This window comes from Topomyia yanbarensis, chromosome 2 (assembly GCF_030247195.1).
Source record: "Topomyia yanbarensis strain Yona2022 chromosome 2, ASM3024719v1, whole genome shotgun sequence".
Taxonomy (NCBI): Eukaryota; Metazoa; Arthropoda; class Insecta; order Diptera; family Culicidae; genus Topomyia; species Topomyia yanbarensis.
In genome coordinates this window covers 58,159,396-58,171,787 of record NC_080671.1, presented here as the reverse complement: position 1 = coordinate 58,171,787, position 12,392 = coordinate 58,159,396, and the positions used below count along the sequence as shown (strand labels likewise).

The 12,392-nt window shown below is 40.1% G+C and overlaps 1 protein-coding gene across 1 annotated transcript; it reads left to right on the top strand.

Annotated features, from left to right (window-relative positions):
- The first annotated feature begins 659 nt into the window (after nt 1-659).
- Nucleotides 660-11,587, top strand: LOC131679490 (3,4-dihydroxyphenylacetaldehyde synthase). Its single transcript, XM_058960226.1, has 3 exons — nt 660-739; nt 10,051-10,285; nt 10,346-11,587. The coding sequence occupies exons 1-3, from the start codon at nt 660-662 to the stop codon at nt 11,585-11,587; spliced, it is 1,557 nt and encodes a 518-aa protein (XP_058816209.1).
- Nucleotides 11,588-12,392: the final 805 nt, after the last annotated feature.

The following is a 12,392-nucleotide window of genomic DNA, read 5'->3' as shown; positions in this document are numbered from 1 at the left end:
CTCTTCAGTTCATCATTGCATCACTTTCATGTCAACATTCGGCGAGGATTCGGTCACTTGAACTTGTCTCGGCTTCTGCCGTTCGCCATCAGACATCGTCATAACCGTTCTTCTGCATGAGGCACACTGCAACCACCGATGTTGGCGAGTGAATCGCATTGTTTGCATATCATTTCTTTCCTCAAGACTCTTTATGCTTTTTCTTCTTACGGGCGGCGGCACGCTGGACGCTTATTTACCTGTCGCGACTGTTGCGTTGAGACCCTTCCGGTGTGTGACCATGCGATCACCACCCAGCCGAGCTACGCGGCGTAATCAGGGGTCATCTGGCCAGTCAGTGGCTCTTCTGTGTAGGGTTTACCTCTGCAGATCTATTGTTGTTCATTTTCTGTTGTTGTTGTTTTTCGGGGGTCTGGGGGATCTCTCAGCGTTGCGTGGCCAGTCAGCAGTTCTTTGCATAAATAAGCCTCGACCTGGGAAGGTTTCGGTCAGTCTCTAAACGAGATCGGTTGCGCGCGCGTCTGAAGACCTTCGGGATGGTGCTATCGGTAGTTCAGTGAACAAGGAGCAAAACGAACGGCGATTTAAGTTCAGTGCTGATTGATCAATATCGTTGATTTGTGGTGCATACTTTTATAAAATACACAAAAATGGCTAACATGGACATAAATGAGTTTCGTGAGTTTGGAAAAGCAGCGATCGACTTTGTGGCGGATTATTTGGAGAACATAAGAGATAGGTATGTGATAGAAGCAGAAAACCCAGAGGATTCAATGTGTATTTTGTAACCATCATCAATCAGTTAAAAAGGTTGTGCATTTTGTGTGGAGGGAATGAAACACGGACATAATGGATATGCTATGGTATACTAACTTTTTGTCAAGTGTAAAACAGCTGCAGCTTGGGTAATCTGTGTGCCATGGGGTAAATGTAACACAACTGGTCTTTAGTGTGTGTATGTTCATTTTTTCACTGAGAAGAAAAACAATAGTCGATGTGTATCTACGCAAATCCAGAAACAGTTTTTGTGAAAGACTACATTGTCAAAAACATGGTTAATTGTATTTGCGCCTTTCACCATTTGTGTGTAGTCAGATTAACTTTTTCGAGTGGAAAATAAAGATGAAGCTAATGCTACATTCCAAATTGTTTTACTATACCATACCTACTCCATCATTGCCATTGGATTGCATTCAACCATGAATGCAACTCAATAGAAACTAATGCCAACCAAAGGTTAGCGGCCGAAATGAGAAGTTCACAGGACAGACCATGCTCTGTAAAACCCATTAAATCTTATTAGTGTGAGAAATTCGGTTCAAAACTTCAAGCATAAAACTTGGACAGACACTTTATACGTAAGAATCACAGAGCGACGTGTGCATGTTCTAGCAGAGTTCTTATTAACACAAATATATTTTCAATGAATAAATAAATAATAAAATCAATAATGTGAATTAGATTCTGCGCACATATATTTCACTCCTTGTGGAGATCTAAGTTGTTCTTATGGAGAAATGTTGCTTTATTTGTTGAAGACACAAAGTCTCTAAATAATATTCTTGAAAAGTTGCCGCTCTATAATTACTTCTACGAAAATTAATCACTGAAATTTTTTTGCACTGTATTATGTTATAAAACTTCCTTAAATTTAACTCTCTGCTGCCAACCCTTCCTTTTGGCTGGTTAGGGGAAATCCGTTAATCAAAGTACGTTTCTTAAAATATCAGAGTTAAACAGTCTGTCAGATCTAATTTCAGCCTGCAAACGCGAGGGAACAATATTGAACCGCTTTCAAATCTGCACAGGCAATTTTATTTTTAATATGTTATTAAAGTTAAAGTACATCTGTTTTCATTTAATGAAACTTATCCAGTCCAAATCATTTTAAACTCCTTGAAGTCAAAATTAAAATTTTAAGAGCAGTATTAAAAGAGTCATTTAACAACTAATGTAAAATTAAAAGATTCGGCAAACCAACAGCATTTGTTTAGAATTAGGGTTTTGCAGTGAATTTTTCTTTAGAAGTTTTCTTAAGTAAAGTAGATCTTGTGTTAAACTAGTCTATCACTTTTTGGTTTTCTGGGCCTCAACTGGTATACATTTTAGGTTTTACATCTAGTATGAAACTAACTTAACCTTAATCTAATGGTATTGTGGTTTTTAAATATTTTAAAACCTATGACATTCCCATAGAAATCAAAAAACCTAGAAATAGGACTCGGGTCACTGCTTAGTTGAAAAACCTGTTTTAATTCACCTAGCGATGCAATTGTGCCTTTGTCCATCATTATATTCATTAAAATTGAAAGTTTGTATATATTACATTTTTATTATACACGACATGACAACTATATACAAGAAAAAAATCATTATTCAAGTTCTAAAATTTTGTAAAAGAAAAATCAGTCGTGGTAATATTAAACTGAAAAACCTATTTTAATCTACCTAGCGGTGCAATAGTACCTTTCTTATTTATCCAAACTATGATTTAATGCCTGGTTACGTTCAATATAACATTGTGGAAATGTCCATTACATTCTTATCACACTTGATAAGAATTTTTAAGTGCACGACTGTCACGAACCTGATAAGCAACATGTCGACACTGACATACTTGAAACAAACAAAAATATAATATTTATATAGCTTAATCAGCGTGAGTTCAATGTTGTCTTCGTGTTAACTTTATGGTGGAGAAGTGAAGGGATATAATTAGTGGGAGGGGAGGATGCGTCGGGAATCATCTAACTTATTTTAGTATACGGGGTGGATGAAGGGAATGCAGGAGGGAGGTTGGTCTGAGAGGGGGATGGTGAGAGAAGGGGGGGGGGGAGGTTGAGAGGCAGTAGGTGGAGGAGTAGATGGAGGGTTCAACATCGAAATTTATATTATACCTTTCATTTGAGACTAGGTTAGTGTAAATTTGGTTCAGTCATCACCGAAGTGGCTTTAGATCTGAAATATGCCCGGAACCCGGGACTTCTGGAATTATCGATGACTATGTGACCGCAATAACCAACCTGTAACTCCGGAACCACAATTCAGAACTGAATGAAATTCAATAACAGTCATTGGAAGAATAATATGTTTCATTTGAAATCATGTTTGTAAAAATCTGTTAATAGCTTGCTGGAAAATAGGTGTGACATTAGCTCGGGAACTTGACGAGTTCCCCGGGGACATCAAGATCCGTCATAATAGACCAACAACTTTGATTTGTCATTAGTGATCTAGACCCGCAAATCCAAGTAATGTTAAACGTATTTGAATATGTGATACATCATTCGGACATCATAGGGTTACCAGTTTATATGGAAATTTGCTGTGTGACCACACTCTTCAATGTAGTTCAATGTAGTTACTCCGGAACCGAAAGTCCGATCAACTAAAAATTCAATAGCGCCGTTCATTTGAAACTAGGCTTGTGTAAATCGGTTCGGCCAGCTCTTAGAAAATCAAGTGACATTTTTTGACATACACACATACATACACACAGACATTTCGCGATCTCGACGAATTGAATTGAATGGGATATGACACTCTGCTCTCCGGGCCTCGGTTGGAAGATTGATTTTTGGAGCCTTTCTTTATATTAGAAAGGCAAAAAATGTACCCAAAACCGCGTTTTTTTTTATTTGTGTGTACGAAGGTGTCAAAAATTCATAGCTGGCATCTACACCGCACGGCACGCTGTTTTCTTTGCTCCAATTCCCCTTATTGTTTGAGTGTTTATTTAAGATTGAATAGATAACTCGGTAGAAAGTTAAATGCTGGCCAAGGTTAGTATTTCTTATGTGAAAAAAATCGAGAAAATCGATTGAAGATAGTTATAATAATCTCATGAAACGTGTATACTAGACTGGTTCAATTTTTTACTTTTAGCTCCACTAGGCTTTACTGATTCCTTTTATGGCCCTTAGTAATTGTGCAAATTTTGGTACCGATCGGTTGTGTCTGCGGACCCTCCAAAAATTTCAAAGTTCACGGTAAAGATAGATACGTCTACCTTTATCAAGGACACATGATAGTGAACTCGGGTGATTCGTAGTTATTCTGCCTAAGCGCGACCCTCATTATCAGAAGGCAAAAATTAAGCCCGCATGATATTAAGCCTGTTCTAATGACCCTGCCACTTCTAGCTTTCCGATCTGTTTACTTCACATCCTTGCTCTCACTTGAGTACTATGGCTCTAAGTTTCATAACTTTCCCTACCCAGTAATCTCTAGCTAATTGAATGTCGTTAAAACGTAAAAAAAAAATTGAAAATAAATTCTTAAAAAATCACCTCATCAATCAATTCATGAGAATACTATATAATTCTAAAGGTATTCTTCTACTGAACACATTTGTGGAACATTGTCAGTTTGTAAAAATTCGCTGAGAAAAGTTATTAACTAAAGAAGCAGCATGACTTCAAAGCAAGTAGATTTTATTATGAATTATAGCAATCCTGTTTGAACATTAGCTACTATTGAATTTTGATCTGACTTCCGGTTCCGGAGTTACGAGTTGAAGACTATGGTTACAAACAAATGTTGTTATAAGTTGGCCACATCAGTTTCACGAAATTTACTGAACCGATTTTCACAAACTTGGTTTTAACCCTCCGAAAGTCGCGCAAACCGAACCAAACGAGCACCCGCTGGTGTCCTCAGACGATTTCGCTAGATTTTTATAGCAGCGTGCACTCAGGGTGAAGAGTACGATTACGCAGAAAATCCCGATTTCAACGGATACTGCGAGGAATATATAAAAGTGATTTTTTAATGTGGCCACATCTGCTTGGATTTGTAGTACTAGGTTACTAACAGTCATTCAAAGTCTCTTTTGCCACGCTGGCTACCATCGACGGTTCCGGAAGCCCCGGCGGAAGTATCCGAATTTAGAATAACAATTACATCAGTTTCTTGCCGATGACTAGACCGATTGGAGCAAGTTTTAGTCTAAAATGAAAGCTTTCGGTTCCGGAGTTGCTGGTTGTGACGTGCGGTCACATAGAAAACAGATATAGCGATGAACATTGACCATCATAGACAGTTCAGTAAGCGCCGTGGAAAAGTGTCCGCCTATTATAATTAACAAACTTACATCAGTTTATTGGTATGGTTGGGCAGCTTTTCACAAATTTAGTCCTAAATGAAAGGTATATCATCCCCGTAGACGTTTATAAAATTTCGTCAGGATCAGTTGCATGGTTCCGGAAATATAGACTGAACCGGCCGGCCACATATGAAGACAGGAACTAAAACTTTTTTTCAAAGGGCATGGCCCAATGAAATTTTAGAAATCGAATTCGTATCTTCGATGCCAAACCTTTAAGCATTTCGAAGGTGAAACGTCGAGATTTAATGCAATCACGAAAAAAAATTGTTTTGCCAAAAATCGATTTTTCGGGACTTAGCCGATTTCCCACCTTTTTGCCTTTCTCATGTAAAGAAGACTATGCAATCACTTTAAAAATCTAGATTGTAACCGAGGCCTGGAGGGCCGAGATTCATATACCATTCGATTCAGTGTGTCGAGATCGGAAAATTTCTGTGTGTATGTGTATATGTGTGTGTCATTTAAACTCACATAATTTTCTTAGAGATGGCTGAGCCGATTTACGCAAATGAACGGTAAAGCGCTCCCATCGGCTGCTATTGAATTTTTAGTTAATCCGACCTCCGGTTATGAAGTTACGGGTTGAAGAGTGCGGTCACTCAGCAAATTCTGGTAACACCATTATGTCCGAATGATGTAATACATATTCAAATGAGTTCAACATTATTTGGATTTGTGGTTCTACATAACTAATGATCAATCAAAGGAGGTTTGACCACATTGACCAACTATGACGGTTCTTGATGGCCAAGTTCCTTAGCTAACATCACGCCTATTTCCCAGCGAATTCTTGACCGAGCTTTTACAAACTTGATTCCAAATTAACGATACAGTAATCCCATTGACTGCTATTGAATTTCATTCGGTTTAACTTTTAGTTCCTGAGTTACAGGTTGGTTAGAAAGATCACAGTGGAATTTCCCATATAAACCGTTACAATCGTAATACCTCAGAGGCTAAAAATATGTTGGAACCGTCACCAAATTACAACGATGCGCAGGTCTAGATTACTGCCAATCGAGCATTCATTGAATGTATTGTCCACTATTAACAATTTTAGAAGTTCCGGTTTCCGGACATATTCCACAATGAAAGTCACACTCATTCTTCGGTAATGACTGAACCGATTTTCTCAAACCAAGTCCCAAATGGAAGCAAGTATGGTACTGCATTCCCCCTATCCTTACACTTCCCCCTTTCATCACCCAACCTCCCTTCTACCAAGTCTACCAAGCCCCCACCCCCTCCACTTTCAAACCCATTCCCCCAGCATTTCAAGATATTATCACATTGAACTCATGCTGATTAAGCTAAGAAAATATACTTTTTTGTTTAGTCAGCGTCAACTTTTGTGGTAATAGTAGGATACGTTATATGTATAATAAGAATGTGATAGACATTTCCACAATTATATTGAGCATAATCAGGTAAGAAACAATAGTTTGGATAAATGGGGCACAATTGCACCACTAGGTGGATTAAAACAGGTTTTTCTGAAATGTGGAGCCAGGTTTAACTTCACACTTGAGTTCTGGGAGGAATTGGGGCCCGTCAATTTTTTCAACAACAAAATTGAAACGTATTTTTTTCAATTTTCCTTTTATTCTTTATTCGTCACCGAAGAGCTCGTTGCTAAATCCTTGGGCAGCGAAGCGAATGTGAGAGCCCAGTCGCAGGAAGCAGTAGTGGAGTGCCTAGACGAGATAGCGACCATAGAAGAACTGAAGGGTGCAAACTAGATGTACCGACGACTATCCATGAACGTAAATTGGCGAATTGCCTACCTGTCTGCCTAAAGGGCAGAAGACGAGTGCAGAGAGTGATATCTGAGGCAGTCAGAGAAGACTGTAAGATAGCACTCCGGGCGGCCAGGGCCGCTTTTAAATGCGAGATAATGCTCATCAAGTCCACCTGCTATAAGGAGCTGTGCAGAGAAGTAGACGCTAACTGCTGGGGCAATGCTTACCGTGTCGTGTCGACCAGGGCCAAGGGTCCATCGACGCCAGTCGAAATGTGCGTCGACAAAATAAAGATTATTGTGGATCTTTTCCCGAAGCACGACCCAACCGCTTGGTCACCAATACCGTACGTTGATACAGACGGTGGAAATGCTGGTGACAATCGAGTCTCCAACGACGAGCGCCTTATAGCGACAAAAGGGCTGAAAGCGAAGAAACTTTCCGGTCCGGACGGTACCCCAATGTGGCACTGAAAACTGCGATTCTGGCGATTCCGGACATGTTCAGGATAGTTCTACCGAAATTCCTGGACAATGGCTACTTCACGGATAGATGGTGGATACAGCCGGTGGTATTGCTGCAAAAACCAGGGAAACCACCCGAAGATCTACCATCGTATCGGCCTATATACTCTTGTTCAACTTTTAAAAAGGGTCATCCTCAATAGGCTGACGACCTACGCTGAAAGGGAAAACGGACTATCGCAGAGGCAGTTCGGGTTCCGGAAATGGATAACAACGGTGGACGCCATTCGCACAGTCATCGCGAGCGCGGAGAAAGCATCGAACCAAAAGAGAAAGGGTAAACGCTATTGCACCGTGGTAATGATATACGTGAAGAACGCGTTCAATAGTGATAACGGGATGCCGTCTCCGGTCTACGAAACGAACATGGAACAGAGGTCGATAAGGGTCACGGCGGAACCTACTTGGCCCAATACTTTGGAATGTAATGTACGATGGAGTGGTAACAATGGAACTACCCAAGGGAATGGAGATCGTCGGCTTTGCAGATGACGTTGTCCCGACGATAACCGGCGAGAGAAGGTGGAGATGTTGACGGCAGACAATAGACATCGTGGAATCCTGGATGGCTGAAGCACATGTGTGTGACGGTCGACGATCGGTTTAATTTAACAAGAATTCTCCGTCGGTGTAGAATATTGGGGACCAGTTGAGTTGTACGCGGCGTGCCACCGGGTTCGGGTCGTCAGGGTGCCAGTGAATCGGACGTCAGGCTTCACCGGAATTGCCTGACCGTCCTCGACACCCTACCATGTAGATCGTGAGTAGGCCAGATCCACCGCTGGGGACTAGATCGAGTAGATCGGGACGAAGTGGGGAGCTAAATCGCTCACGGAAACCATCATCCGTACCGGGAGAAATCTATCGCCGGGAATTCACAGTATTGTAGAATCGCCACCGTGGACAATCGTATCGACAAAATCGTGACGAAAATGGGAGCTAATCGGGTTATGAAACGGCTCTCTGAGCCGGAGTAGAATAGTTCCCGGCCGCATTATATCCAAGTAGATCTCGATAAAACTGGGAACTAAATGGCTCAAGGAAGTGGGTATCGCTGTCGGTAGAAATTTCTCCATCGGGGAACTATCAGTCGGAGTAGGGTGAGTCGGGGACTATCCGAGTAGATCATTATATGGCAGGGAGCTGAATAACTCACGGAAACAGGAGCTAAATGGCTCATGAAATCAGCATTTAAACAGCTGACGGGAACGAGAGCTAAAATTGGGACGTAATAGTCCATCAAGAAGCAAGAGAGGAGTCCAGAATCATATCAAAGCTCAAATGCCGACTGAAAAGTGTTTCCAGTTACCCCCTTTAACGGTGCCCAGGAATTAGATTTATGGTTTCCGCGGCAATTCACGCATTTTGAGGTGCCTGTGGTTTCTTTCACGAGACAAACGTCCTTTCTGTGGGAATTATTACCACAAATCATGCATTTGTAATCTAAATGACATTAATAGTGCCATGTCCAAAGCCGCGACATCTCATCTACGACACAGGGTCAGATTTAGAATACTGCTTCCATCTCGTCTCACTTGGAAGCGTGGAACATAAATCGCGCCTTTTCTAATACTTTCAAATTATTTACCTCATTACGGTTGAAATGAATTGAATAGATCTCCCATTTAGATAATTCCAGAGCGTGGTGACGTGTTAGTACTGCTAGACTTTTTCTTATAAACGTAACAAGTGAAGGAGTAAAGTTAAGTAAATCTTCGTTCGGTTATTCCGTCCAAACCTCAACATTGCGGTAACTCTTTCTAGACCACGTTGTATGATCTGTCTGTCTTGAAATCATGAGAATAAAATTTATATAATTTCTCGTGATGTTTTGAAAAAGACGTTTGTGGTCATTTAATCTGTAACTCGACATTCTCCTTCCAAGAATTACGTCAATGATTTCTGCACAAAAGACTCTCATTCATAGTTCAACTAGTCCAATCGGTCATGTAGTTCTTGAGATATTACCATTTGAATTTCAAAGGTAGTAAGAATTTGTGTGTGAATTTATTGAACAGATATTCACGACATCACTTGCTTCAAGGACATGTCAAAAATAGAATTACCGAAAAATTTGGAGACTTAGAGAAAAATAAAATAAAGGTTTGCAAAAAATTGTAAGACATTGATTTTTGGGAACATGTAGTGTCACTGTACGGAAATCTTCAGTGAAACCTTTCGTGGTAAACGCAAACAATAGATAACTTGTCCTTAATATTTTTGACAACTACCGTAACATGTATGTGCAGTGGGGTTCAGAATAATTAGTGTACAGTGGCGGATCCAGAAAAAATTTCGGGAGGGGTCTGAAATTTTGATAATGAAATTATCATTGTGCAATACTTAATATCTAAAAACCTCATTTAATGAAAATCTGTTGTTGTGTTCAAATTTGATTTGAAATGATTTGGAGTTTTAAACTAATAAAAGATTGAAACTAATTCAGAATTTCTCAACACGTTGAAAATTTTCGGAGGGAATCCAGACCCTCCCCTGGTTCCGCCACTGTTTGTGTACCGTTAGAAACAAAACTGTATTGGCAGAGTTATTTCCAAAAAGCATCCTTTGTACTTAAACTATGAGAATGTTCATTTTACTTGAGGTGTCCCTTTTCGACACACTTCTTCTATATAGACCATTGTAATATGATTAAACTTTCACATTATTCATACTATTCCAGGGACGTCCTGCCTTCAGTTGAACCTGGCTATCTTCATGATCTGCTTCCCAAGGAAATGCCCGAGCAGGGTGATGATTGGAGATCAATCATGGAAGAGTTCAAGCGTTCGATCCTACCCGGACTAACACATTGGCAGTCGCCACATTTTCATGCATTCTATCCATCGCAAACGTCTTACTCGTCGATTGTGGGCGAAACTATTGCTGCTGGTCTCGGAGTTGTCGGATTCAGCTGGGTTAGATAGTTTATAAATTAATATGTCACAATCTTAATAAACAAAATTGGCTATTTTTAGATTTGTAGTCCAGCATGCACCGAACTGGAAGTCATCATGATGAATTGGTTAGGGCAGCTGCTGAATCTACCAAAATGTTTCCTGAACTGTGATGAAGGAAACGGCGGAGGTATTATCCAGGGTTCGGCAAGCGAATCCATCTTTATCGCAGTTCTTGTCGCACGAGAGCAAGCCGTTCGAAGATTAAAGCAGGAACGGCCAGACCTATCAGAAGCGGAGATCCGTGGCCGACTGGTGGCGTACACCAGCGATCAGAGTAATAGTGCTGTGGAGAAATCGGGTATTTTGGGAGCTATTAAGATGCGTCTGCTGCCAGCAGATTCTGATTGTGTGCTGAGAGGAAAAACCTTGATGGATGCGGTCGAAGAAGACAAGGCTAAGGGATTGTTTCCCGTCATAATGGTGGGTACACTTGGTACCACCGGTACTTGTGCTTATGACAATTTAGAAGAAATTGGACCATACTGCAATGCCAATCAGATCTGGCTTCACATAGATGCAGCATACGCAGGAGCATCCTTCTGCCTTGCGGAGTATGCTTGGATCAAGAAAGGAATCGAGACCGCGGATTCACTGAACTTTAATCTGCACAAGTGGCTATTCGTTAATTTTGACTGCTGTGCCATGTGGTTCAAAGATGCTGGAAAGATTACCGAAGCGTTCAGTGTTGATCGTATATATCTGCAGCACAAATTTCAGGGCCAAAGCAAGGCACCTGATTACCGCCACTGGCAGATCCAGCTCGGCAGAAGGTTCCGTTCGTTGAAAGTTTGGATCACTTTGAAAACTATGGGTGCTGAAAAGATACGCGATCTGATTCGCTTCCACATAAGTCTAGCGCAGAAATTTGAACAATATGTTCGTAGTGATGAAAGATTTGAGGTCACTTCATCCACACTGGCACTGATTTGCTTTCGTGTTAAGGGAGAAGATAGTCTCTCGAAGCAGCTCCTGGATAACATCACTCAACGTAAGAAGATTTTTATGATACCTGCCACGTACCAAGGAAAATTTATCCTTCGATTTATGATTGCCGGTATCGACCCACAGCCAGAGGATATCGATTATGCCTGGAAGGAGGTAAAAACACAAACCGACCTACTGCTAGGTGTCGATGATAATGGAAACAATGTCACGCTGAAAGATCTGGTGAACCATGAGGTATTTGAAAAGGAAAAACCGATTGAAAAAGTTACGGAAAGTCTGAGCGGGCTTTTAATAGCAAATGAAAAAGTTCATTAATATTATGTATTCTATAAGTTTTTAGTCTGCACATTATGACAAATGTCTTGTTTCAGGTTTAGGATAAGCATTGAGTTCATTATCAATAAAATTTATACAAATTATGGACCTATTAAAACGAATTTGTTTGCGAATGATGCTGTATGATGTGAATAATGAAATAGCATTTTACTATAACATTTTCAATTATGCACTCTAAAATTTACTTTAAAAGAATCATTCTTCTGATATGGTAGAATAGATAAGTAGTTTCATTTTTAGTCTCTCGATTTCACTAAATAGACTGGTTGAACAAATAGACGCCGTTTTAATATAGAAACAATTCAACTGGTAACCCTAACAATTAAACTAGGAACCCTAGATACACTTCTCAGAAAATATTCATAACGATCACGTTCTCTCACCACTTGAATAGAATTGCTAAATTCAGTGTTCATATCCGAAGAAAATTTAGGTTAGGTCGTAAGCAACAATGAGATTCTCTTTTGTTATTTTCTCTTCTGTTCAATACTCGATCGTTTCAATACTTACTGCTCAACTCTTCACAATTAATTATAGTAAAAACCGTCGGTTTTCGATATGTATTGGAAAATTAGTGCAAAGTGTTATAATGACGGCGTAATAATCGAAAGACAAAGTACATACAAAGAGAGGCTTTCAATGTTATAATTTAAATATGTGCTAATATTCGTTCTAAATAATTCTAGAGAAAATTTACAATTGGACCTATCTTTTTTAAATTCATATAATCATGCCAGATAACTTTCATCACGATCGGTCAACTGTAGCGCCTTGGAGGGCTTTC